General features: G+C 46.7%; 2 protein-coding genes across 6 annotated transcripts; one reads left to right on the top strand and one right to left on the bottom strand.

Annotated features, from left to right (window-relative positions):
- Positions 1–395: 395 nt before the first annotated feature.
- On the bottom strand, positions 396–8,606 carry RFNG (RFNG O-fucosylpeptide 3-beta-N-acetylglucosaminyltransferase). Its single transcript, XM_074160086.1, has 8 exons — positions 8,250–8,606; positions 7,401–7,449; positions 6,802–6,904; positions 6,259–6,412; positions 5,202–5,290; positions 4,945–5,110; positions 3,202–3,287; positions 396–2,944 (listed from the first exon to the last, which is right to left on the bottom strand). The coding sequence occupies exons 1-8, from the start codon at positions 8,604–8,606 to the stop codon at positions 2,878–2,880; spliced, it is 1,071 nt and encodes a 356-aa protein (XP_074016187.1). The 3' UTR covers positions 396–2,877.
- A 338-nt stretch (positions 8,607–8,944) lies between these two features.
- On the top strand, positions 8,945–21,867 carry GPS1 (G protein pathway suppressor 1). 5 transcript variants are annotated; one of them, XM_074160379.1, is made up of 14 exons: positions 8,945–9,012; positions 11,553–11,645; positions 13,575–13,756; positions 15,451–15,615; positions 15,797–15,932; positions 16,069–16,146; positions 16,537–16,597; positions 16,977–17,062; positions 17,500–17,594; positions 18,681–18,786; positions 19,121–19,201; positions 19,330–19,467; positions 19,706–19,840; positions 20,585–21,867. In XM_074160379.1, the coding sequence occupies exons 1-14, from the start codon at positions 8,980–8,982 to the stop codon at positions 20,657–20,659; spliced, it is 1,464 nt and encodes a 487-aa protein (XP_074016480.1). In that variant the 5' UTR covers positions 8,945–8,979; the 3' UTR covers positions 20,660–21,867. The 5 variants fall into 5 exon arrangements, with proteins under 5 accessions (XP_074016480.1, XP_074016479.1, XP_074016481.1 ...); XM_074160378.1 differs by having other exon boundaries at positions 8,955–9,012; positions 13,575–13,761; positions 15,444–15,615; XM_074160380.1 differs by lacking the exon at positions 19,121–19,201 and having other exon boundaries at positions 8,955–9,012; positions 13,575–13,761; positions 15,444–15,615.
- Positions 21,868–22,779: the final 912 nt, after the last annotated feature.

Consider the following 22,779-nt stretch of genomic DNA (forward strand, 5'->3'; position numbering starts at 1 on the left):
GCGCTCGCCGCCCCCCCCGTGTCTGCCAGCCACCGCCGGTAAGCCAGCGGCGAGTACCGGGGCTCCCCCGACCCCGGCACACGGGATCGACGGCAGCAACACGCTGTGAAGGTGCAGCCGAAGCGTAGAAACAGAACTGGAAAGTGCTGAGACAAGGTTACAACAATTAACTTATCCCTTATTTCAATTATTTTACTCCGTTCATCATCATCATCACCTGCAAATATTCTTCTCGGCCGTATTCCTTCCTCTGCACATCCAAACCATCTAACTCAGGTGCTTCTTGGCCGGTTGGCACCGCAACAGCCTGACAGCCAGTTTTTCTGGATTACAGAGTTTACAGTCTATTTTTGGTGTAGAGAACGCGTCAAGAAACACGACAAAACACAGCCTTTGACATATTTAAATATTTATTTCGTAGAATCACTTTACGTATGAGACAGTAGTTTGATTAAAAAGCTGCATCCCGATGTATCCACCCAGCCTACTGTATTGTCAACACAAGAAACCTTAAGAGAAGCTCGAATGCGTTGGAGGGTTCCGTATTGCCTCGCAGCAGAACGGGGTCCTTTTTCCCCCTTAATAAACACCCGACCCAGCTCAGAGGAGCTGCCTCTCTGGCACACAAGGCTCGGGGGGAGCGGTGACTACAGTCAGCTTTGCTGCCATCCAGATGAACCGCAGCTTGCCGTATAATCACTGCCCGCTCCACACAAGAGGCTGCTACCAGTGGAAGAAGAAGAAAAGCTCCAACAGAAGAGTTCAGAATCAGTGTTTGAAGACAAAAACCTCATCAAGAGCTCATGCAGCTTCACAGCCGTTACAGGAAGTTGAAAACAAGAACCTAAGAAGTGGTTTTTTTTAAAAAACAAAAAGGTATTTATATAGATACCAGGAATCTCCAGAGCTATGAATGACAAATCGTTAAACCATAGGATACCTCAGTTCTAGTGAGCAGAAGACCTAATAAAGAGGTAGAACGTACCACAACCTACTATTCCACAAGTCTCCGTTTCCTGTAACGGGCTGTCAGTGTTACAGGTGTACCCGTTATGGAATAGCCATAGCTGGAATCTGACCCCATTCCCTGCAGCGTTCTCATTCCCGTACCTCACGGTCACCTTAGTAGACATGAAGGAAAGGGGGAATTTAAGAACGAGCTGCAGGACTGTAGCAAGTAGCATCAGCTTATTTGCTCCCCCGTGGAATTAACTAAAAATCACACAGAGAGGACAACGTACGCAGGTAAATGCCGAAAGGTTTGTGTTAAAAATAGACTTCAGGAGGCTGACACCTCTGCGAAGTCTCATACTTGAATACACCGCAGGCGTTTGCCCACATTGTACCACTTTTCAAATGGCAGGAAGTTAAGCAGCTAGCTGAATTCCACCGTACAGCTCAGCACAGCTGTTTAGAAACCTGAAACTTTTGCTAGGTCCGCATTCTAGCCGTTAATCGTAGATCCAGGTTATACAATGCCATTCTATTATTCCCCCCCTTAATTCAGCCTCAGACTCTAGCACTAAAACAACAAGTATTTTCTGTGAGAGTAACCAGTGGTTTTGCAAAGTCATTTTTTTGTGCCGTTCTTCATGTCAGGCAAGGGTTGGACATGGCCAAAGTTTGGGCAAACAGAAAAGTTAACGTATGGAGCCCCATTTCTTCCATTGTCAAAACTAAGCTTACTTTATTTAAAAAGCAGCAGCTGGTGATACTGCTACAGCGTTGAACTTCTGCCTTTGTGCGAGTGTGCAGTCTCCTTTTAGTGACTGCATGAACTATTTATTGAAACATTAAGAAGTAGAGTAAAAATAAACACTGATCTTGAGCTTAAGGTAATCAAAAGATTATCTGCAGAAGCTGAAGTGGAGTAACCACAGTCATACAATTAAAGGTCCTCAAGTGATACCATCAAAGTTTCCTCAGGGCATCACAGCTATCTAGCATTCCTCCTCCCTCCGACAGCAGCAGATCACACACAACTTCAGACGCAGGGTGTGTTTCATCAGCCAATGAACATGCTCTGGCCCATCCAACCCGCTGTGGGCAGAGCCGGAGAAATGATTCTCATCTACTCTGGCAGATATTTCTTCAGTATCAAATATCAAGGGGATAGTCTTGGACCTGGCAGACCACCATCAAAATCATCAACTACTGCAATTCAGCTGCTAAGAGAGCCGAGTCTGGCAATCACCTCCATGGGAGGTACACGGGCTACAGGGGAGAACGTGTGCCGTAAGAAACTCTTACATGGGGTTTTCCCATGACAAAGGCTTTCAAGCCTTGTTTACCCTGGTGATTCCAGGATTTCTGGTGTTAACAAACAGACCCTGTTCCGGCCCACAGGTGAAGTTTTAATATGGCAGGCCACAGAAGTGCCTAAATAATTCTGTTAATTCTGTTCCCAAGAAAAATGAGCGATAACTTCCCCTCTCTCGTCACCATGGGGACTACAGTCTGCTATAGCACTCCAGCTTCAAGACAGCGGCCTCTGAAAGCCCCCAACAGGATTAAGAACGCTGTCAGACCAAGTACTGCACTTGCCTGGGACTCGTCCGAGCACAGATTCACCTGGCATCAGACAAAAGCGTAAAGTGACTGGTAGGCACAGGACTGTAGTCATTACACTAAAGAGCCACTGGACAAAAGGAGGAGGATTCTTCTTGGAATGGGCCCAGGCTGCAGCTGAACACCCCACCCCACCTTGCCTTCGTACACAGAGTCTGTTTATCTCCCTTGTAGGTACCTCTGGTTGTCTCCCAGAAGAAGAAAAAAAAAAAAAAAAACAAAAAACCAACCCAAAGCCCCAAAAAGTCCACCACAACTCCCATCTTATGCAAACTAGGTAAGATACAGTTGTCAACGACCGGTCAAGGATTATGACATCTTCTTAGCAGGGCACCAAATAGTGTCAGGATAGAGCAGACAATGGACAGATTTAAATCTATGAAGACAAAAAAAAAAAAAAAAAAAAAGAAAGAAAGAAAATATAAGATTGGAATTCTCCATATTCTCCATACGAGGAAGGCACTAGCATTGACTGTGCAGCAGTTTATCAGACCAGAGAGAGTGGGTCTCCCCGCCTTAGGCACAGCGACAAGAGCTGGCATGAGAAAATAACCCCATTAGTGAGTTTGATCATCTTAGAGTTGATAAACATGAAGGAGGGAGGGAGATCTTGTTTTGGAAGTGGACACTCACCGGGTTGGATCTTGCTGAAGGCCAAACACTCCTCCCACACTCACAACATTGTGTTTGTTCTCAGGGTCCCCATAACTTAGGGTTACCTGTAAAAGCAAATAAATCTTCAGAAATTGTAACACTAATGCAGAAAAACAAAGCGGGGATAGCAGGGTTATTAATGAAGAAAGATTCTGAGGATCCCGTGATCTGAAGGGTGGATTACATCTGAGATCTAGCGGTTAGTTTTGACACAAGCAGCGCTGGCACTGAATGGGAGCTTTCAAAGGGACCACCGCAACGTGGGAGAATAAACACAGGAGCGGAGAGTTGCACTGCCCCGAAGGACAAGATGAGTTACGACTGTAAGCTTTGTAAGGGCATTAATCCTGCTTATGGCTGCACCTTCACTAAATAACGTATGTTCACCCTCACCAGACACTGCCTGAAGTCCTGCGATAGCACTCTCTTAGCACAGAGGAAAAGTAAAAACATTTGGATGTTAAATGGCGTGCAGAGGACTGCCGCGTGACAAACGTGGCACAAGATTTAGATCTCTGGAACTCCCAATTCACTGCTATTCATGGAATCATAGAATCATAGAATGGTTAGAGTTGGAAGGGACCTTAAAGATCATCTGGCTCCAAACCCCCTGCCATGGGCAGGGACACCTCCACTAGAGCAGGTTGCTCAAAGCCCCATCCAGCCTGGCCTTAAACACTTCCAGGGATGGGGCAGCCACAGCTTCCCTGGGCAACCTGTTCCAGTGCTTCACCACCCTCACAGTAAAGAATTTCTTCCTAATATCTAATCTAAATCTCCCCTCTTCCAATTTAAAACCATTACCCCTTGTCCTGTCAATTCATCCACACAAGCACTGCACTGAGAGATTTTCAGGTGCCAGGTAGAAGACTACTTTTATTTTCTTTCTAATTGTAGAATTTCTGGATTTCAGGTTAGCTGTTAACAGCCTCAGGAAAACAATGAGCACCAAGGAAAGGCGGGATTCAGCCTACAGTTAAATTCACTCACATGAAGGAGATTACGTCACGCTGGAATTTGGCCCCAACCGTATGTTTCTGCTGCCTCATAAAATTGCCAGGAAAATATAACCAAGTAGTTTGCAGGGGCAAAGCCACTCTCTCCTTTTTTACTGTTTGGCACTGTGAAGAGTCAGACAAAGCTTCCAGACAGCCTTATAGCTCCATCTACTGCCCAGGAGTAAAAAGGTATCCCAGTAATTAAAAAACCTAATTTTTCCTAAAACTGATTTTTTTTTGTTCCTAAGAAAGGATGATTAAATTTCTCGGAACTCTGGCAAGTTATTCTGAAAAACGGTAAAACGTTTAACTACATCTTAGTTATTGAAGAGGTATTTGCTATAGCTGCAACAGCAGTCTTTTTGAACAGCATGAATTAAGACTAAGACTTCGTTAGGCAAAGACAAATACTTTCTTACATGGCAGGCAAACTAAATATTGCCGCCTTCTACACTTGATGCAACTGTGACTTAGGGACAGTCAGAGTTTAGAAGATGGGCAACACCATATTTAGGCTTAATGTAGCAGAACGTGTCAGCTGTATCACCTGAGCGGCTAGGGTGAGAGTAAGCTTTTCACCTCAACGAAGGCACTGGCCAGGACACAGCTCTGAGTGAGCCTGCAGACCTCCTTCTTTGGGGAAGAGTGCTAAGTCCACGGAGAGTATTCTTTCTGATCAGAATGAGGTGTAATTGCAAGAACAGGACACGAGGCTCAGCCCTACCTGCTGCAGCACAGACTCGCCCTGTAGCCTCTGCAGATTTTCCAGGTGGGAATGGAACAAGGGGCTGTGCAGCAGCTTTACCTCCAGCAGCCCTTCGATGATGTAGCCAATAGTGCAGTCGTCAGGAAGACGCACTCTTTCTGCCGTACTGATGAAGTTACCCAGGCTGTGAGACAAAGCACAGGAAGACAAGCTGGAATATGGTTTAAAGCCTCCCAAACACATACAGATGGAGCTCAGCTGGGAACAGCATTTACCTGGCCCAAGGACTCATCTTCAGGGCAAGACCTCTGCTGATACAAAACCCTGCTCCACCTGTGGCAAACCAGAATTTCACGGTTGTCTTCTGAAGAGCAACAAGAAAAACACACCGTAGTTACTGATAACCAGGTTTTTCCACTTGGCTGGGCAGGGAAGGGAACTTGAGGTTCTGTTGGATATCACATATTGCAGTCCAGTCAGAACAAGACTACAGATTGATTCCTACTTCTTCAGGCTGCTGAAAGCCCAGCTAGCTGTTCTCTCAAATGAAACCATCCTGGAACTGACAGCAGGTGAACCACCAACTCAGCACACATGAAATGGGAAACTGTAGTCCCGCTCCTACCCAATTCCACCTGTACCCTGGTCATTCTGGCCAAGTGTCACAGCCAGCTCAGTGTTCCTGAGAAAATCCAAAGGTGGTCCTTTAGTCACTTGGCTCCATGTCCAAGGAGACTATTTTGTTGTGCAGAGTCTTCCCTAACAAGCTGGTTTGTAACTGACTTTCTGGTCAGTGGATTGATTTATCTTTAGGCCTGTCAGTACATGCGACCTGGTGAGGACTCGTCCTTTAGCACATGTACCTTGTGACTGAGATACCTTTGCTTCCACTTCTTGGAAAGCTTGTAGCTGCTCAGTATTGGAAACGCCTTACACGGCCAGAGAGCCTTTGTCACCCATCTGAGGTTGTTTCAAGATGACAACAATGTGATCCTGCTCTCAAAATACCCTAACATGAGGAACACTGCCCCAAAACAACAAAGAAAGAGTCAAGGTGGGGAGGCCCCACTCACCTCAGCGTGAGGGAGATCACCACCTTGAGTAAAGGAAGAGAAACAGACATCCACCCAGGTGACAAACTCTATGTAGGCATACAAAGTCAGATCGAAGGCTCATTTAACCCAGCACCCTGACTCTGAAAACGACCAGTGCCAGCTTCGTTGCTCGCAGATCAAATCACTTGGTTTCTATGGGGGAATCCTACGAACTCTAAAGGTTTTAAAAGCTTAGAATGTCGGGATGTCTCTCAGACTAACTGCCAAGTTTGCTTACTGATCCATCACTTTGGACATGGTCGGCTGCTTCAATGGGATGGTCCAGGCTCGGCCGCCCCACATAGACATCCTGGCTGTGTGAGAAAGCAGATAAGAGATGCAGGAGAGTCCGAGGGTTCACGTAGTTGTCATCGTCCACGTGGCAAAACCACCTTCAAAGAAAGCAAAATAAGAAAGTTACTGCAGAGCAGTGAGAGAGAAATGAGTTACAGGTTTAGAGCTGAGCCTTCCTCTTTCAGGCTTGGAGCAGAAAGCGTTTCCCATTGTCCTGAATTACAAAATTTGGAAGCTGAAAGCACCCACAGGTCCTAATTCTGGAAAGAGGCCGAAATTAATAACCTCCTTCAGATTATCACCCTTTCCACCCTTCAGATGGTGCTTGTCTATGCGCACTGGTTCATGCTGCCCTCCCTGCCCGGCGCCCACCACCACATTTTGGCTAATGCCACATTCCTTACCGGAGCAGAGAGGGTTACTCCAGCTTCCTGTGAGCACAGAACTGGAAGAAACAAAGTCAATCAGAACAACGTGTTTCACCTACTTTTGCCCAGATTCCAGGAATTTATCATATTCCACAGACATCTTGCAGCAGAGAGCTTGCCGGGTATGGACAGCAGAACAGTTGGTGTTGATCATATGATCCCCTAGAAAAAGAAAAGATCCAGCCCTTTCAGGTTTGAGAAGCATGTGTAGGCCAAAAAAAGACTACAAAAGAAGCGCACATTTGGCACTAATACTGCCCATCTGAAGTGCATCTGATGCACACATGGAGAGTAAACTGCAGGGCCCACGGGTTACGCACGTGGCATGCAAGCTGTAGAGAGCATCAAAACCTTGTAACCGCCGTGTGAGCGCAGGGTATAGGAACAGTGCCATGAGAAAATACCTAACACAACTCTGCGTGCCGACAGGAAGGAAGCGGGCACAAAGGTGAACCCAGCATCCAGGAAATTCCACATCGTGCCCAGGCGGTAAGTAGGAACAGCACATTCTCCCGTGAAAGGAGAAGTTTTCTCCATTTTCTCCACCTGAACCTCCCTACTTGCTTGTACAGCATGAAACAAGGACTTCTAGGGAAAAGCACGACAGAAGCAAAACTCAGTTGTAACAGGCAGCACGTGCCTATGCCGCACAGCTTACCCGCTTTCAGGCGCAGCTCCCGATCCTCCCAGTCCGTGAATATAAACGTCTGCGGGAGACAAAAAGAGCATGTCCACATTTGAGAGTTTCAGAAGCGAATTTCAGCTTCGTTCAGCTGCAGTCAGAACTCCGCATGTTTTATTTCACAGCGGCCACCGGGAGCGGGGTGGGCAGTGGTGGCGAAGAGAACACCAGCGACTTCAGCCCTTGCCTTATTTTATACATTTTTTTGGCATTACAAGCCACAAGAGTCTCGTTTCAGTAAAGTATCCAAGATTTTACTCTCCTCATCTCGGAGAGTATTTCCAACCCATTTCCAGACAGGAATGACTGTCTTTTTTGGTAGTACCTCCCCTCTGCAACTCCCTCTCCTCTCTCTGGCTAGGAGTCATCCGCAGCGAAAGGGAAAAATGAGAGCCCGGGTGGAAAGTGCCAGGCAGTAACACTGTCTTGTCCCATCCGCTGGACAAAATTGTGTTAATATACTCGGATGGGCTGACATTCCCAAACAAGGGAACAAATTCTGTGCTGCTCCACGGAAAAACCTAAGTCACTGAGAGACCAGCTAGTCCCAAATATCAGCTTAGATGCATCAGTACTAGGGATCCTTCACTATCATGTAGTATTTTCCACAGTCGTACAAAAGTCAGCTGCTTGGACCACGATCCCAGACCGCAAGTAACTTCGCTTCATCAGCCAGGAACTCTTCTGGAGGTGGGTTCAGATGAACTACTTAAATAAGGCAACTTCCCTCAGTCTAAGGAAAGCCATCAGGAAAGACGCTTTTAACCCACGGGAGGAGAAGCCGGGTGAGATGGTCCAGCGGCCGCCCCCCGGGGGAAGCCTCACCTGTCCCCTCGCCTGGGAGATCCAGGTCTGGAGCAGCAGGTCCAGCCGGCTCCGGTGGTACTTCCTCGTGGTCTTCACGGCGATGAAGATGTCCTTCAGCTCCAGGCTCTCCCCGGACGGGCCCAGGCGGCCCTTCCTCGCGGGCTGGGGGCTCCCCGGACCGCCGCCCGCCCGTGTGCCGGGCAGGCCGCTCCCCCCGGGGCCCGGGGGCCCGCTGGGCCCGGCGGCGGCGGGGGGCGGGCGGCGGCGGGGCGCGGCGGGGGGCTGCCCCCGCGGCAGCAGGAGGAGGAGGAGGGCGGCGGCGCTGACGGACAGCAGGAAGCAGGCCTTGCGCAGCCCCAGGCACGACCCGCTCATGCTGCAGCCCCGCGGGCCCCCGCCGCGCCGCTCCGCCGCCTCATGGCCCCGCGGGTGGGCGGCGGCGGCGGCGGCTGCGGGAGGCGGCAGCAGCCCCCGCGGCCGGCGGCGGGCAGCGCCCGGGCAACCCAGGCCGCGCTGACTGAAGTCGGCCCCGGTGGCGCGGCGACGCGCGGCCCGGCCGAGCCCCGCGCAGCCCCGCCCCGCCTCACCCCGCCGCCCGGTGTCCCGGCGGGTGGTGCCACGGGCCGCGGCCCCTTTAAAGGCTTCACCTGTCGGATGCGGCCCGGCGGCGGCGCGCGCGGCCCGGAAGTGGAAGCGGCGGCGGAGGCGGGGGGAGGGGGTCAGCCGGAAGCGCGGCCGCCGGGGAAGGATGCCGCTGCCCGTCCAGGTCTTCAACTTGCAGGTACGGGGGCAGCCGCCTCCCGCCGACCCCCGGCAGCGCCGCCGCGCCTCCCTCCGCATTCCTTCCCCCTCTCTCCCGCGCACCGCCCGGCAGCTCGGCCCGGCCCGGTGCGGCCCTGCCATACCCGCGGCCTGCGGGCGGCGCGGCGCGGCCTTCCCCTTCAGCCCCGCGGCCGCCTCGCCGGGAGGGGAGCCGCTCTCGGCCGGGCCCTGGCTCGCCCCTCCGCAGGGTCGCTGCGTGTGGCTTCCGCCGCCGTTCGCGAGGAGCAGTGCCCAGCCCAGCCTCCGCCGGCGCCCGCGGCCTCCCCCCGCCGCTGCAGCGCGGCCCGTGCTCGGTTTTCGCCTTGTAGGCGCCGTCGGTCGCGCTCGGGCAGCAGAGGAGGGAGCGGCGGGGGGCGGATGGAGAGGAGCTGAGGGACTGTTCAGGGGGAAAGCCGCAGGAAGTCGGGGTGCTGAGCCTGGAGCTGCAGCGACCGCCGCTGCCATCCCTTTGCGAGTCGCGGCCGGCGAGCTGGGTCAGGGCGCGGGGGTCAGGGCAGGCTGGGGGGCAGCTGGGCTTCCTCCTCAGGGACAGGTCTGTCCCGCACCCCCTCCAGCAGCAGGGCACCCCACCTTCCCCCCGTACCGCGAGGTGCCTCAGCCTGGGTGCCGGATGATCGCCTTGTACGAGGCACCTTCCCATGGGTGCCCTTCTGGGCTCAGAAAATCTCGAGGAGTGAGCATTGTTCTGTTTGCTTGGCGAGTAGTTCTTAAGTAAACCTTGCATCTTTCTTCCAAAATAAAGAGTTAGCTTGAAAATGTCAGAGTTCGCCTGTCCCAGTGGGACTTCCAGCCCACTTGCGGGTTTTTTTTGCGTGTCTGGGAGTTGAGAAGTGCAAAGAAATACGTCCTGCCAGCCTAGCAGGGCACAAACCACTCTACTCCACCAGCTGGAGTTACTGTTAGTTTCCGTAACGCTGATTTCCAAGGAGGCCATATCAGGTTTTTACTATGGTGGGTAAACACAGCATTAAAAAAAGCAACCCTAACATTTATCGTTTATGATAAAAGAGAGAAGGTGGATAAAAATGGAAAAAGTAATGGCCTTGATATATAGTGACTTAAATGGTTTTATGCACAGTCTCCCTGAGTGGTGATCTGGACAATCAAACTCTGCTTTGCACCCTGCCTCCCTTCACACACAGAATAACGAACTAGGAAATATGTTCTTATATGCTTTACTTGCTTTTACTTCAGATTTTGTGAGATTTCATGTCAACATTGAGATATGTGCATATTTGATACTGAAAGAATAAACAGGCTCTTGGGTGAATACAAAGTGATCAATTTTTTAGAGTTAGGAAATCTGGATCTGCCTGATTCCTACTCCCAAAAAGAAAAAAAACAACCAAACCACCAACCCAAACCCTCCTCTAGCTTTGATTTCTTAACAGACAGCAAAATCAGTAAGAGCATGGGAATAATGTGGTGTTGGTGGGGACAAGGTGGTTGGCATTTTTGTCCTTTCTAAGGTCCTCTCGCGCGATTTACCCCAAATCAGGTGTTGCTTATGGTAATATCTGCACATATTCAGCATTTTATAAGAATACATTCAGCTTGGTTTTCCCGAGTTTAAATGGGTAATACCTAGGGAGGATGTTCAGCACGCTTTTGACTAGGAAGAAGAAAAGAATTTTGTGGCAGCATAACAGTTTTGGCTGTGGGACTGCGTAGTAAATTAGTCTTAAATGGGAAGATGCACAGGTATGGTATTGATGATGTATTGTCCCGAGGCCACTGTTTTGATTTCTCCTGTGGTTCAAAGCGGTGCAAGATACACTGGGAGAGCAAAATTCTGTTCTTCCTGCACAAGAGAATCTGCCTAAACAATTGGACTTGGATAACTATGGCAGGGTAGTTCAACGGATAATAAATTTTTGCAGTGCGGATAAATTTTTCCCTGGTATTTGTTAGAAACTTTGGAATTGCCATTCAACATCCTGTTCTCTACATTTTTTAGTACTTTGAAAAAGTGTAACAGTTGTCACTATTGGATTTTTGGGTGTTTGTTTCGTTGTTTGTTTGTTGGTTTGTGTTTTTTTCTTTTCCAAAAATATTACTTTTAAGCATTAAAGCAGCTGTGAAAGATTCTGGTGAGTTTTTTGTGCTTTTTGACTTTTGGAACTTCTTGAGCTGAGTGTTAATGCCTGCTCTTGCTCAAGGAAGGGAAGTGGAATGTCATCTGGGATTTAGCATGCGTACCTGAGGTACCTTGGAGAATCAGATTTATCGATGCCTTCACTTTCTTGCTGGGTAATCTACCAAACAAAATAGAATGCGCTGTGTGAACGCCGAGCCTTAGCATTATGCTTTGTCTGAAACAAGGAGCACTGAGTAGTGTCATTGCTAGAGAAAAATCCTGAACGTGTCTAAAGACAGAGGGGTGTTTTTTCATTTTTAAAATGTAATGTGTATTTAAGCAAGTCCTTAATAGATTGAATCACATAATTGTTTCCTGCTCAAATGTAATAAGCTACTTTTGACCTCGTTTTGCTATTCTAGGGTGCAGTAGAGCCCATGCAGATTGACGTAGATCCACAAGAAGATCAGCAAAATGCACCTGATATCAACTATGTGGTGGAGAACCCCACTCTGGTACGTGCTGGTTGGGGACTGGTGGGTTACATTTCTTGGGCATGGCCTCTTCCTTTAAGGATTTGGAAAAAACTCCCTCATTTTATTCCTTGTCAACTTGTTATTTAGTGATTAATAGGTTCTCTTCAAAGCAAGGTGGGGTAGGAACAGCAGTGACTTCTTCTGCAGCTCTTTGTCATGTATTGACCTCCACTGCCCCTTCGGAGAGGAAGGAGGAATTGCTGGTTTGTGACTTGCTGCCTGTTTGACACAGGTTTCCATTTCAGTTTAGTACATCTCTGAGACATCATTCATTTATTTTGAGGTTTGCTCTTTGAGGAACTCTAAGTATATAGTTAGGATAGAATTCTTTCATTGTTTGATCCTCTGGAGACTGGCTAAACCCCACAGAGCTGTAGAGTTATAAAAGGCTGTATTTTGGCCAATTTTTATGTATCAGTTCTGTAACAGCAAGAGATGGGTGTTGCAGAAGAGAACAAAAATGTTAATTGGAAGAAGTTAAAGCAACATTAAAATGGCAAAATAAAGCATTCAGTTAGGAAGCTTTGGATCTCATCTCCACCTCTGAAGCTTTAATTTGTTCTTGTCTTCGTGCCTTGTAACAGTTGTCACAGTTGTTCGCTGTTTACTGCACATTCACTTGTTTGTTGTTGGGGTTTTTGTTTATTTTGGGGGTCTTTTTGGTTGGTTTTGTGGTGGTGGTTTTTTTTCAGCATATGACCTGATACCTTGTTTGATTTCATTCCATTTCAATTCTGTTCTGAAGACCCTTAGTCTTTGATAGCATCTAAGTGTTCCACAAAAATTAGTGATTTTCTTTTCACTGTAACTGATGTGAAGGACCATAATTTCCCTTTGACATTCAAAGAGTAGGGGAGTAAAGTGAAATTACTCTGTGATTTCGGGAGTATTGTGCACCGTAGGCATGAAACTGGAAGAAAGAGTGCTCCTGCCTTTATATTTTTCAAGTTCTGTAGCAAATAAAGCAGGAATCCAAAATACTGATCTTCCATGTGGACAGTCCCGTTTCAGTCTCAGAGAAAAATCGTTCTTGCAAGGAATCAGGCAAGAGTTATGTTAGAAAATGTTACTGTGACATCTATAGCAGTACCTTAATTTAGATGTGTGGGGTGAGGGAGTCAGACGTGACATGGGATGCGTATTAAATGTGAACAGGCCACCTGACTCCAGACTTTTCCACCTGCCTGAATGCTTGACTTTGCCCTGAACGTTCTGCTGTGGTTGTTTGTGTGTGTGTGTCCTTCTGTCTTTAGGAAATCTCTGAATCTCACTGAATTTTCACTGAATTTTTAGAGTTGGAAGGGACCATAAAGATCATCTAGTCCAATCTCCCTGCAATGCTGTATCGTATCTTTACTAGACATTTTGTGCTCCTCTTCTACCCCTACCCCAAGGTTTAAAATCTGATAAATGTTCAGAATTTAAACCTCAGATCCTTCTTCAAGAGTAAGAGACCCTGTTTCTTCTCAAAGGAGATGTTTTAAGAAATTAGCATGAGCAAAAGAATGCAAATTGTTCCATGGAAACTATTTTTCAAGGAAGAACTAAATCTGGGCTGGTTGTGTGGTTCAGGAAACTTCAGCTCAAATGATGGAATCTTGACAGTTATTAACAGGTGATATAACCAGTACTTAAAGTAGATGAGCTGATTAGCCTTAACGGACAGCGTCACAACTGAAAAATCAAAGGTAAATTGTAATGTACTGAGGAAAGTAATGTTTCTGAGGAAACCACTTACGTTTGAAGAAAGCAGAAATGAAATAATCTTACCTGATTTTTTTTTTATTTGTCTGAGTCGCATTGCCCTTCATGAAGGGATGAGGACTGCAGGAAAACCTGAGCGGGTCCCAGTGAGCAGCCTGATTTAGTGTTGCTTCTTCGCCTTCTAATACCAGGTTTTGTTTGCAGGATTTGGAGCAATATGCGTCCAGCTACAGCGGTCTGATGCGAATTGAGCGGCTGCAGTTTATTGCTGATCACTGTCCGCAGCTGCACGTGGAAGCTCTCAAGATGGCGCTGTCATTTGTCCAGAGAACTTTCAATGTTGATGTGTATGAAGAAATCCACAGAAAGTTGTCTGAGGCCACCAGGTACTAGGAGATCATGGGGACCTGGGGAGCCTTTTTGACCGAGTTAAGACCGGTGTGCCACAATGGGGGACTTTGCATGTAATACCGGCATGTCACTTATGCAAATTGTCTTTTTTCTGTTTAAAAGATTGGAGAGTGAGTTCAGTGCAAGTAGATATGTTGGTCTGAGCTGGATGGAAAAAGAAGTTGGATAGTGTCTGTACAGTGTAGCTTTGCTATCAAGACATTGCAGTATAGCTGGGGAGAGAACTCCTCATCACGTGCACCCTGTGTCCCATATAGAGATGTTTGACTGGATTCAGTGACCCTAAAGAGTCACTAAATACCTTTATAGAATGTAATAATTCATTGCAGCACTGTTACTAACTTGCTTTCAAATGATTTATAGAGCAGGTTGTTTCTTTAAAATTAGCAATAAATTGCCTGTTAATAAAATAGCCAACCCGGAGAGGTGCTGTCCTGGAACTTGTGCTCACCGGTAGGGAGGGGCTGGTGGGGAACGTGAAGCTCAAGGGCAGCCTTGACTGCAGTGACCGTGAGATGGTGCAGTTCAAGATCTTTAGGGCAGCGAGGAGGGCACAGCAAGCTCACTGCCCTGGACTTCAGGAGAGCAGACTTTGGCCTCTTCAGGGATCTGCTTGGCAGAGTACTTGCTGTGGGATAAAGTCCTGGAGGGAAGAGGGGCCCAGGAAAGCTGGCTAATATTCAAGGATCACCTCCTCCAAGCTCAGGAGCAGTGTATCCTAACAAAGAGAAAGTCAGACAGAAATGCCAGGAGGCCTGCATGGATGAACAAGGAGCTCCTGAACAATCTCAGACAGAAAAAGGAGGCCTCCAGAGGGTGGAAGCAAGGACAGGCAGCCTGGGAGAAATACAGAGAAATTGTCTGAGCAGCCAGGGATCAGGTTATGAAAGCTAAAGCCCAGAGTGAAATCTGTCCAGGGACATCAAGGGCAACAAGAAAAGCTTCTATAGGTGTGTCAGCGACAAAAGCAAGACCAGGGAAAATGTGGTCCCTCTCCAGAAGGAAATGGGAGACCTGGTTACCTGGAGGAGGCTGGGGCACTCAGTGACTTTTTTGCCTCAGTCTTCACCAGCCAGTGCTCCAGCCACACTGCCCAAGTGGCAGGAGGCAAAGACAGGGACTGGGAGAATGAGGAACTGCCTATTGTAGGAGAAGACCAGGTTCGAGACCATCTGAGGAACCTGAAGGTGCGCAAGTCCATGGGACCTGACGAGTTACATCTGTGGGTCCTGAGGGAACTGGTGGATGAAGTTGCCAAGCCACTTTCCGTCGTATTTGAGAATTCATGGCAGCCTGAAGTTCCCACTGACTGGAAAAGGGGAAACATAACCCCCATTTTTAAAAAGGGGAGAAAAAGAAGACCCGGAGAACTGCAGGCTGGTCAGAAGAGCAACTGACGTTATCGACCTTGACTCGTGCAAAGATCTGTGAAAGATCATTAGAATAACAATGAAATGAATTTTTAAACGTCTGTGATGCTTATGTTACTGTTTTCACTGGAAATCTTAGCAGTCTTTTTCTTTTTTCCCCACTATCCTTGTTTTCTCTTTGGTCTGTTTTGTGTGTGCAGTACTGGGTGTGAGTGTGGGTAACGGCGCCAGGTTCTGTGCAGACCTCTGTTTTGAAAAGTTTACGGTATAATTGCCCCCTTCAAACTCTTTCCTTTCAGAGAACTGCAGAATACACCCGATGCTGTCCCTGACAGTGGAATTGAGCCCCCTCCTCTTGACACAGCTTGGGTTGAAGCTACACGCAAAAAAGCTCTTCTTAAACTGGAGAAACTCGACACAGATCTGAAAAATTACAAAGGGAACTCCATCAAGGAGAGTATCAGGTGAGATGCAGAAGGCTCTGCTGGAGCAAGGAAGAGCGTTTTGCTCCTCCAGACACCTAACACAGGATGTCAACTGCATTCAGTGCCTTAGGTCAGTGTGCTGAGTTACTTGTTTGGAACAAACTGACCGTGTCCCTTTTTGAGCGCACGGTTCATTGGTGTTTCAATTCCTGTGCTCCAGGAGAGGCCATGATGACTTAGGTGATCATTACCTTGACTGTGGGGACCTCAGCAACGCTCTCAAGTGCTACTCACGAGCCCGTGATTACTGCACCAGCGCTAAACACGTTATCAACATGTGTCTCAATGTCATCAAGGTAGGAGAGTTTGCAGGAAATGGTGTCTTTCTGATACCTGCTCTAACGTCCACCTGTACTGTGCTCTGGTTACACTCGTGTCTGCGATGATGCTGCTTATCTAAGTGACTCCGTCTCTTCTGTGCTGTTTCTGCAGGTCAGTGTCTACCTCCAGAACTGGTCGCATGTTCTGAGCTACGTAAGCAAGGCTGAGTCTACACCAGAAATTGCAGAAGTAAGGTCCTGCTTTTTAACTTGCATGAATTTTCCCTTTGTTTTCTGTCTCCAGAATTTGTAAAACAACTTCTTACTTTCCCCCTTTACAGCTTACTCCCTATAAGCCTCCTTTCGTTTTACGGTCTGTTCTTCCTTTAATCCAGCCTCCTTGGTTTCTATACTCTTTCTTTCGAGATTAATTTTTGCTTTTCTTCCATGATAGGTGTGTAGGAAATCTGTCTCATGGTAAAAACAGAGAGACTTCCCGTCCTTGCCATATTTCCCAAGACAAATAAGTCTTGCTGTTGAGATTTGCAAGTTAATTATTAGGATGAAACATCCCAATGACATTTGTAATCAAAATGGCTTTCATACTGTCTGCTCACTACTGCTTTTTCTTATCCTTTAGCAAAGAGGAGAAAGAGACAGCCAGACGCAAGCGATTCTCACCAAACTGAAATGTGCAGCAGGTGAGTGAATCCTTCAGCTTCCTGTATTGTCTGTGTGTCTTTCTGCCTATTAGCTTCATTTGCTTGGTTTTTTTTCCCCTCTCAAATTTGACAGACTTTGTGTTTTCTCACCAGAAACGCACAATTTAATAAAGCTGATGAGATGGAACTGCTGACTTGGTTTTGCCATTTCTTTTTTCTCCCTAAGTTTCTTCCGAGAGGATGCCGGTGTGAGTCAATGTAGTTCAAAAGACGCTAGATACTGTCCGAGGGCCTCGTTTCACTTCAACAGTGAAGGCACTAACAACCCTGTGGGGGCCTGTCCTACTCCCCAGATTTTGCCATTTCTCCTAATTTGTATGCTATCGTAATCAAAGGACTAACTTTTTCTGGTTCCTAGGCTTGGCTGAACTAGCTGCTCGGAAGTACAAACAGGCAGCAAAGTGCTTCTTGTTGGCATCATTTGACCACTGTGATTTCCCTGAGGTGAGTACCCGGAGGGAGCTGCGTGCAGGTCTTGGAGGGGGTGTCATTCTTCTAAGTATTAGGTTGTAACATTCAGATATTGTAATTATTCTCACAGCTCTCCCATATAGTTTGGTGGTGCTGTGAACCATAGTTGGGTGGTTTGTTGGTTTTTTGGGGTCTTTTTCTTAAAAGTCTCTGTTCTTGGCTTTTCTAAAAGATCTGTTCTAGATCATAGGAATTAGCTGTGAGATTTGTCTATCTGTGTAGCTCAATCAAAAGACTGGCTGTTGGAATTGGTTTCTGCTCTCAGCAGTGGACAATCGCTCCTCGGGCTCTGGGGGAACGCCTGAGAGTGTGGTGATCTTCTCGCTGCGTGAAGGAAAGGCCAGGGGTGGAATGTTTAATTCCAGCCTTCTGCCATTGTATTACTCAGTGGCCGCTCTCTCTCTCTGTAGCTGTTATCTCCCAGCAATGTGGCTGTGTACGGGGGTCTCTGTGCCCTCGCTACCTTTGACCGCCAGGAACTGCAACGAAATGTTATCTCCAGCAGGTAAGTGATGCCTTGAGAGGAGTTTGTATGTAGTGGACATCTTTTGGGATGTGGGACTTTGGTTGAGAGTGGATTCTGGCAGGAGTAATAGCGTTCTCATACAGGAGAGGAAGAATCACTGAGCCTTGGTTTGGCTTTAGCATCAAGTGATGTTTCGCTGTTTAAAACACAGCGGTTAATCACAGCTGAAATTTTCGCAGTATAACGGAAGTTTCCAATCCAGCTCAAACCCAACATCTACATAGCCCAATTTTCTGTCTCCACCAGCGATCCATATCCAATATTAAATCAGAGGGATATAGCCCGATAGAAGGCAGCTGTGAGATGGTTTGCCTTCATGTTACCACTTGTTCCGGTGTATGTTTATCATATTAATGCAATAATTGTTAGTACAACTTGCAGCGTAATCTGACTGTGACATAAACAAGGTTAAAAGAATTACAGTCTGGAAGAAAATGGATATTTGTGTGTCATAGATTGAATTACAGTGATACTGAATTCCTGTCAGATAAGTGTGTGGAAGCACTAATTTTTAAATTGATGTGGAAAAAGGGTTGTTACCCTGACTTTTTTATTGGCTGATTCATAGGGTGAGATCCCAAGGTTTGGAAATCTGTGATGGGGAACTGGGAGAGTGCTGAGAAACAGTGTTCATCCCAAAGATCTCTCACGCTTACGATAGGTTATTTTCCTGAGACAGTTGCACACTCTGCTTAGAGAAGGCTGTGCTTTGAAAGGGAGCACAGACACGGTGCATGCACAGATGTGGCCTGGGTTTTCTGGCGGTGTATCCTGATTTTGACCTATTCAGACTTTTTTTTGTGTGTGTGGACAAACACTTCCACTGCTTAGTTTGTCAAAAGTCTCTTGCCTTCCTTCACCACAGCTCTGATGCTGTGCTGCATCTCTCGGTGTTCCGGGCGTCCCAGCCCTGCTGAAAATGGGCCGTCTGGTCCATTAGAGGGTAAATTCTTGGAATCTTTAACCGCAAGTGAGAGTTTGTAACTTTGCAACTTGGAGTGATGGGGTTGTGGGGTATTTAAGTGGTGGGTTCCAATGACTGATCACTGCCATCTTTATCTGTAGCTCCTTCAAATTGTTTTTGGAGCTGGAGCCACAAGTTCGTGACATCATCTTCAAGTTTTATGAATCTAAATATGCTTCATGCCTGAAGATGCTGGATGAGATGAAGGTGAGCTGCAGGGGAGCAGTGTCAAATAGACCCTAAAAGTTCCCTTTGTGTAGCCTTTTGTGAGAAGTTACTGTTAAAAGTAGCTACCAAGAGTGTTCAGATCTTCTGTGTCTTCTGTCTCCTGACATGGTGAATGGAAATTGGGAGTAGTTTAGCAGTAGAGAGTGAGGAGAAGTGACAATTTTTTAAAATATATTGCTAGTTCTTTTATTTGTTCTTGTTTTAGGGTATTGTCTTGCTGTAGTGTTTGAGTATGTACATACATGTTTCAGAACATAGGAATAATATATTTTTCCAGGCTGCTTCTCAGCTTCTGATGTGTGTTTTTGCACAGGATAACCTGCTGCTGGATATGTACCTTGCCCCTCATGTCAGGACACTTTATACCCAGATTCGAAATCGTGCCCTTATCCAGGTAATTGTTCCTGCAATCCCGAGAGGTGGATCGTCAGGGAGACGGGCTGTCTCTTTGTAATTGTTTTTCCCATGGTTTTTCAGAGGGCGGGGAGTACACTTGGCAACTGAATACTTTTTTCTTCCTAGTACTTCAGCCCCTATGTGTCGGCAGATATGCGCAAGATGGCCACGGCTTTTAACACCACCGTGGCTGCTCTGGAAGATGAACTTACTCAGCTGATCCTGGAGGGACTGATCAATGCCAGAATAGACTCGCACAGTAAGGTGAGTGCATCTGAGCCACAGATTATAGACTGACCAGCTGTAATAGGATTAGAAACTCTCCATTCCTGGGACACTTTGAAGTTGCATTTTTCTGTTGTGGCTGGTATTTTCAGCAGGGCTGCTCTGTGTGTAAACTCAGACTCTGCGATACCTTCCCTTAGTTCCTTTGCACGGAAAGGGCTTCCTGCTGTGGAACCCTGTGGTAGCTCCTGCGTAAAGTTCTCCGTATTGGTTACAGATTCTTTATGCTAGAGATGTGGATCAGCGCAGCACAACCTTCGAGAAGTCTTTACTAATGGGCAAAGAGTTTCAGCGACGTGCCAAAGCGATGATCCTGCGAGCCGCAGTCCTGCGCAACCAGATACACGTCAAGGTATGGCCATGTTAAACGTGGACTTTGTGACAGGGTTAAGATTTTTGATTCTTTTTTTTTTTTTTTTAACTGAAACTATAGAAGTTGGTGAATTGAAGATTCCAGAGGGGAATGGATTTGTTGTGCTTATGCTATTCTTACAATACTAAAAACTAAATATATAAGGAACAAATGTTTCTAGCCAATACATTGACCTGCTTGTACAACACAGAATGAAGTTTATAAGATTGGGTTGATTCTAACTAATTAATTTCAACTAATTCTTGATACATATATCTTTTATCAAAACAGAGATTGTTTGAATTAATTTCTTTTTTTAATAGAGGAAGTAAAAAATGCTTAATTGCTTGGAGTATTCCTTCCAGGATGTAGTTCCAAAGGAATGCCCTTAGGGAGGATAGGCCATCTGCCACATAACGTGTTAAATTCTAGAGTATATTAATCTCTGTGATAATTAAATACCAGATAGGATTCAACTTCTGGGCCCAGCAGCACCTTGTACACAGTAAATAAGAATGGTTTAAAAGTTCTGGTGTGACTTTTTTTAGGAACAGTTCTTGTGAACTGTCGCAATAGAAGTTGTAAACACAAAGCTTGTGCAAAGCAGTCATTATTTATGAGTTGAGGGTGTTCTCCTTGCTGTTCTCCTGCTGTGCTTCACCCATGCTTCGTTTGGTCTCTCGGGAAGCATTCTGCAGGTTATTTACACATCACTAATTAGGATGTGTTTTGGTCTTGTTGCAGTCTCCTCCAAGAGAAGGTAGCCAAGGGGAGCTTACTCCAGCTAACAGCCAGTCCAGGATGAGCACCAACATGTGAAAAACTTCGCGCACTACCAAAAGAAATGGTCCCTCCAGGACTGTACCCAGTGTCTCACCCACTAACTGCTGAGCTTCACAAACTGTCCCTGTCTCCCTCACTTCGTGCTTGGATTGAGAGGGTTAGGGCTGATGGTGGATAATATGAATATTCCAATAACTTCAGTTCTCCTTGAAAAGAAATTCTTTCTAAAAACAGCATCCCTGCAACGGGTCATCATTTCAGTTTTGGTAGAACATCTTCCTCCATTCTCCTTCTTCCACCACTCCATAAAGAGCTGTCAGGTTATTCATACAGATGCTGATTTGAGAGTTTTTCAGCTGCTGTTAGTTTTCTTGTTTAGAAGCTGCAAAAATAGTTAGTGTTAAGTTGAATGGACAGGTGTGAACTAAGATGAATTTCTCTGACCTGAAAGTATTGCCTTGATTCTGAGCGATGCTGAGCTTTCTGTTTATTCCAGGTAAACTTACAAGTGCATTGCTCTCAGTTATGGAGCTGGAGTTCTGATGGGAGAGATTTCCTTTGAGAAACTCTTAATCATTTTTCGCTTACACCGGAAAACATGGCACCGCTTCCACGCATTCAGTCACAGGCCTTTATTTTTAGCGTGTTATGTTTACCTGGATCCAGGTTCTTTCTCTCTGGTCTCTGTTTTCGAAGACCTGTTTCCTGATGTGTTTCCCACTCGTGCATGACCTGGCTTTGGGGTCCAGTGTTACCGTAGCAGTAAATCTCTACTTCATGCAAATATTGCTGCTTGTCCAGTCTTACTGCCGTAGTGTGTGATGGTTCCCAACACGTGCAACAGTTGCTTCTGGCAGCACAGATAAATGCCGTAAAATACCGCTCGAGTCCTGGTGGAAGAGCTGAAAGCGGCCAATCTAGGTTCCCGCTCTCCAGGTGCATTTATTCTGCTTTTCCTTTTATAAAGGGATTAAAGGTGGCAGCCCAGGTGTGTGTGTGTGTGTGTTTGTGTGTGTGTTCTGTGTCAATGGAAGGAGATATGCACTGAATTTTCTGAAGTCACTGAAGTCACTGCAGCCTTGCGTTCATCTAATCCATAAGGCAGGCTACGAATGTTGATCCAGCACTGACTGGTCTGGCAACTGATGACAGATGTTACTGTTAATGTGTTAATGATTTTTTTTTCCCTTTTTTTTTTTTTTTTTAAATAAGTTGTTATATCTAGTGTATTAAACAGTAGGATTAAAAAGCTTCTGAGTATTTGGAGTTTTGTGTTAAAGTTGGGTTTTAGGTATTTTGATCTCAAGCCATTGAGTTTTTGCTGAGCTTGGTGATGTTTCATAGGCCATTGTAATTTGTTTTCTGAGCTGGTTGGAGGTGTAGCTTGGATGAACTGAAGAAGGTGCAATTTGAGGGAACGTTCTAACAGCGAAATTCCTGGAGTGCGTTTGCCTGGCTGCTAAGATCCAGCAGTGCTCTCTCGCTCTGGCTTTCTGTGCTTTTTATGACTTAAGTGCTGAAAATGGAAGCGATGGTTCCTGTGAGGTCTTTGGTTAAATGTCTTCCATTTGGCATGGAAAAGGTCTCCTATTTTTGAGGGGAGAAAGGACAAAGGTAGTTAATCAAGAGCTTTAAGCTCTTTCTCACTAAACTGGCCGTCACCGATGGCCACTTCAGTGAGGAAGGCAAGTGGAGTCCTCGGGTAAATTGCTGTATGTTCTTGTAGAAATGCTGGGAAAGTCATTTTAAAGCCGCCTGCTCATGCTGAAGGAGAGCCATTCAGTCCTATAATACTACTGAAATGTTCTTTCTTCCTAAAATGGGCCACTGATACCACTTTTAAGGAAAAGATGGTTTTGCAACCCAATTAAGTTCATTGTGTCAGCTCGTTATCTTTGCTTATGTGCAGCTTCCACTCTCTTGGTTTTTATTAGATGGCTTCTGTTCCTTCCTGGAGGCTTTCAGCTGGGGGAATCCTCACGTGTAGGTGGACGTCCTCAGCATGAGTCTGCCCTTCCCAACACCAGTGCTTCCCGCTCTCAGGAGGTGGCTGGGAGCGCATGTCCCCCCTGTGCATGTCCCTCCTGCCCTTCAGCAGCCGCCTGGAGCCCACGAGGTGGCACCAGCAGTTCCCAGCTCTTGCTGTGACCCGAGGC

This window comes from Numenius arquata, chromosome 17 (genome assembly GCF_964106895.1).
Source record: "Numenius arquata chromosome 17, bNumArq3.hap1.1, whole genome shotgun sequence".
Taxonomy (NCBI): Eukaryota; Metazoa; Chordata; class Aves; order Charadriiformes; family Scolopacidae; genus Numenius; species Numenius arquata.

Bases quoted from the DNA above. Each gene is read 5' to 3' on its own strand.
- RFNG (XM_074160086.1), bottom strand. From the start codon at position 8,606: ATGAGCGGGTCGTGCCTGGGGCTGCGCAAGGCCTGCTTCCTGCTGTCC. The intron at 6,413-6,801 runs GTAGGTGAAACA...CTTTCTTTGAAG, and splicing joins TTCCTGGAATCTGGGCAAAA to GTGGTTTTGCCACGTGGACG. The intron at 5,111-5,201 runs GTAAATGCTGTT...TTTGTCTCACAG, and splicing joins AAGATGAGTCCTTGGGCCAG to CCTGGGTAACTTCATCAGTA.
- GPS1 (XM_074160378.1), top strand. From the start codon at position 8,980: ATGCCGCTGCCCGTCCAGGTCTTCAACTTGCAG. The intron at 13,762-15,443 runs AGGAGATCATGG...TCAAACTCTTTC, and splicing joins GTCTGAGGCCACCAGGTACT to CTTTCAGAGAACTGCAGAAT. The intron at 19,202-19,329 runs GTAATTGTTCCT...TTTTCTTCCTAG, and splicing joins GAAATCGTGCCCTTATCCAG to TACTTCAGCCCCTATGTGTC.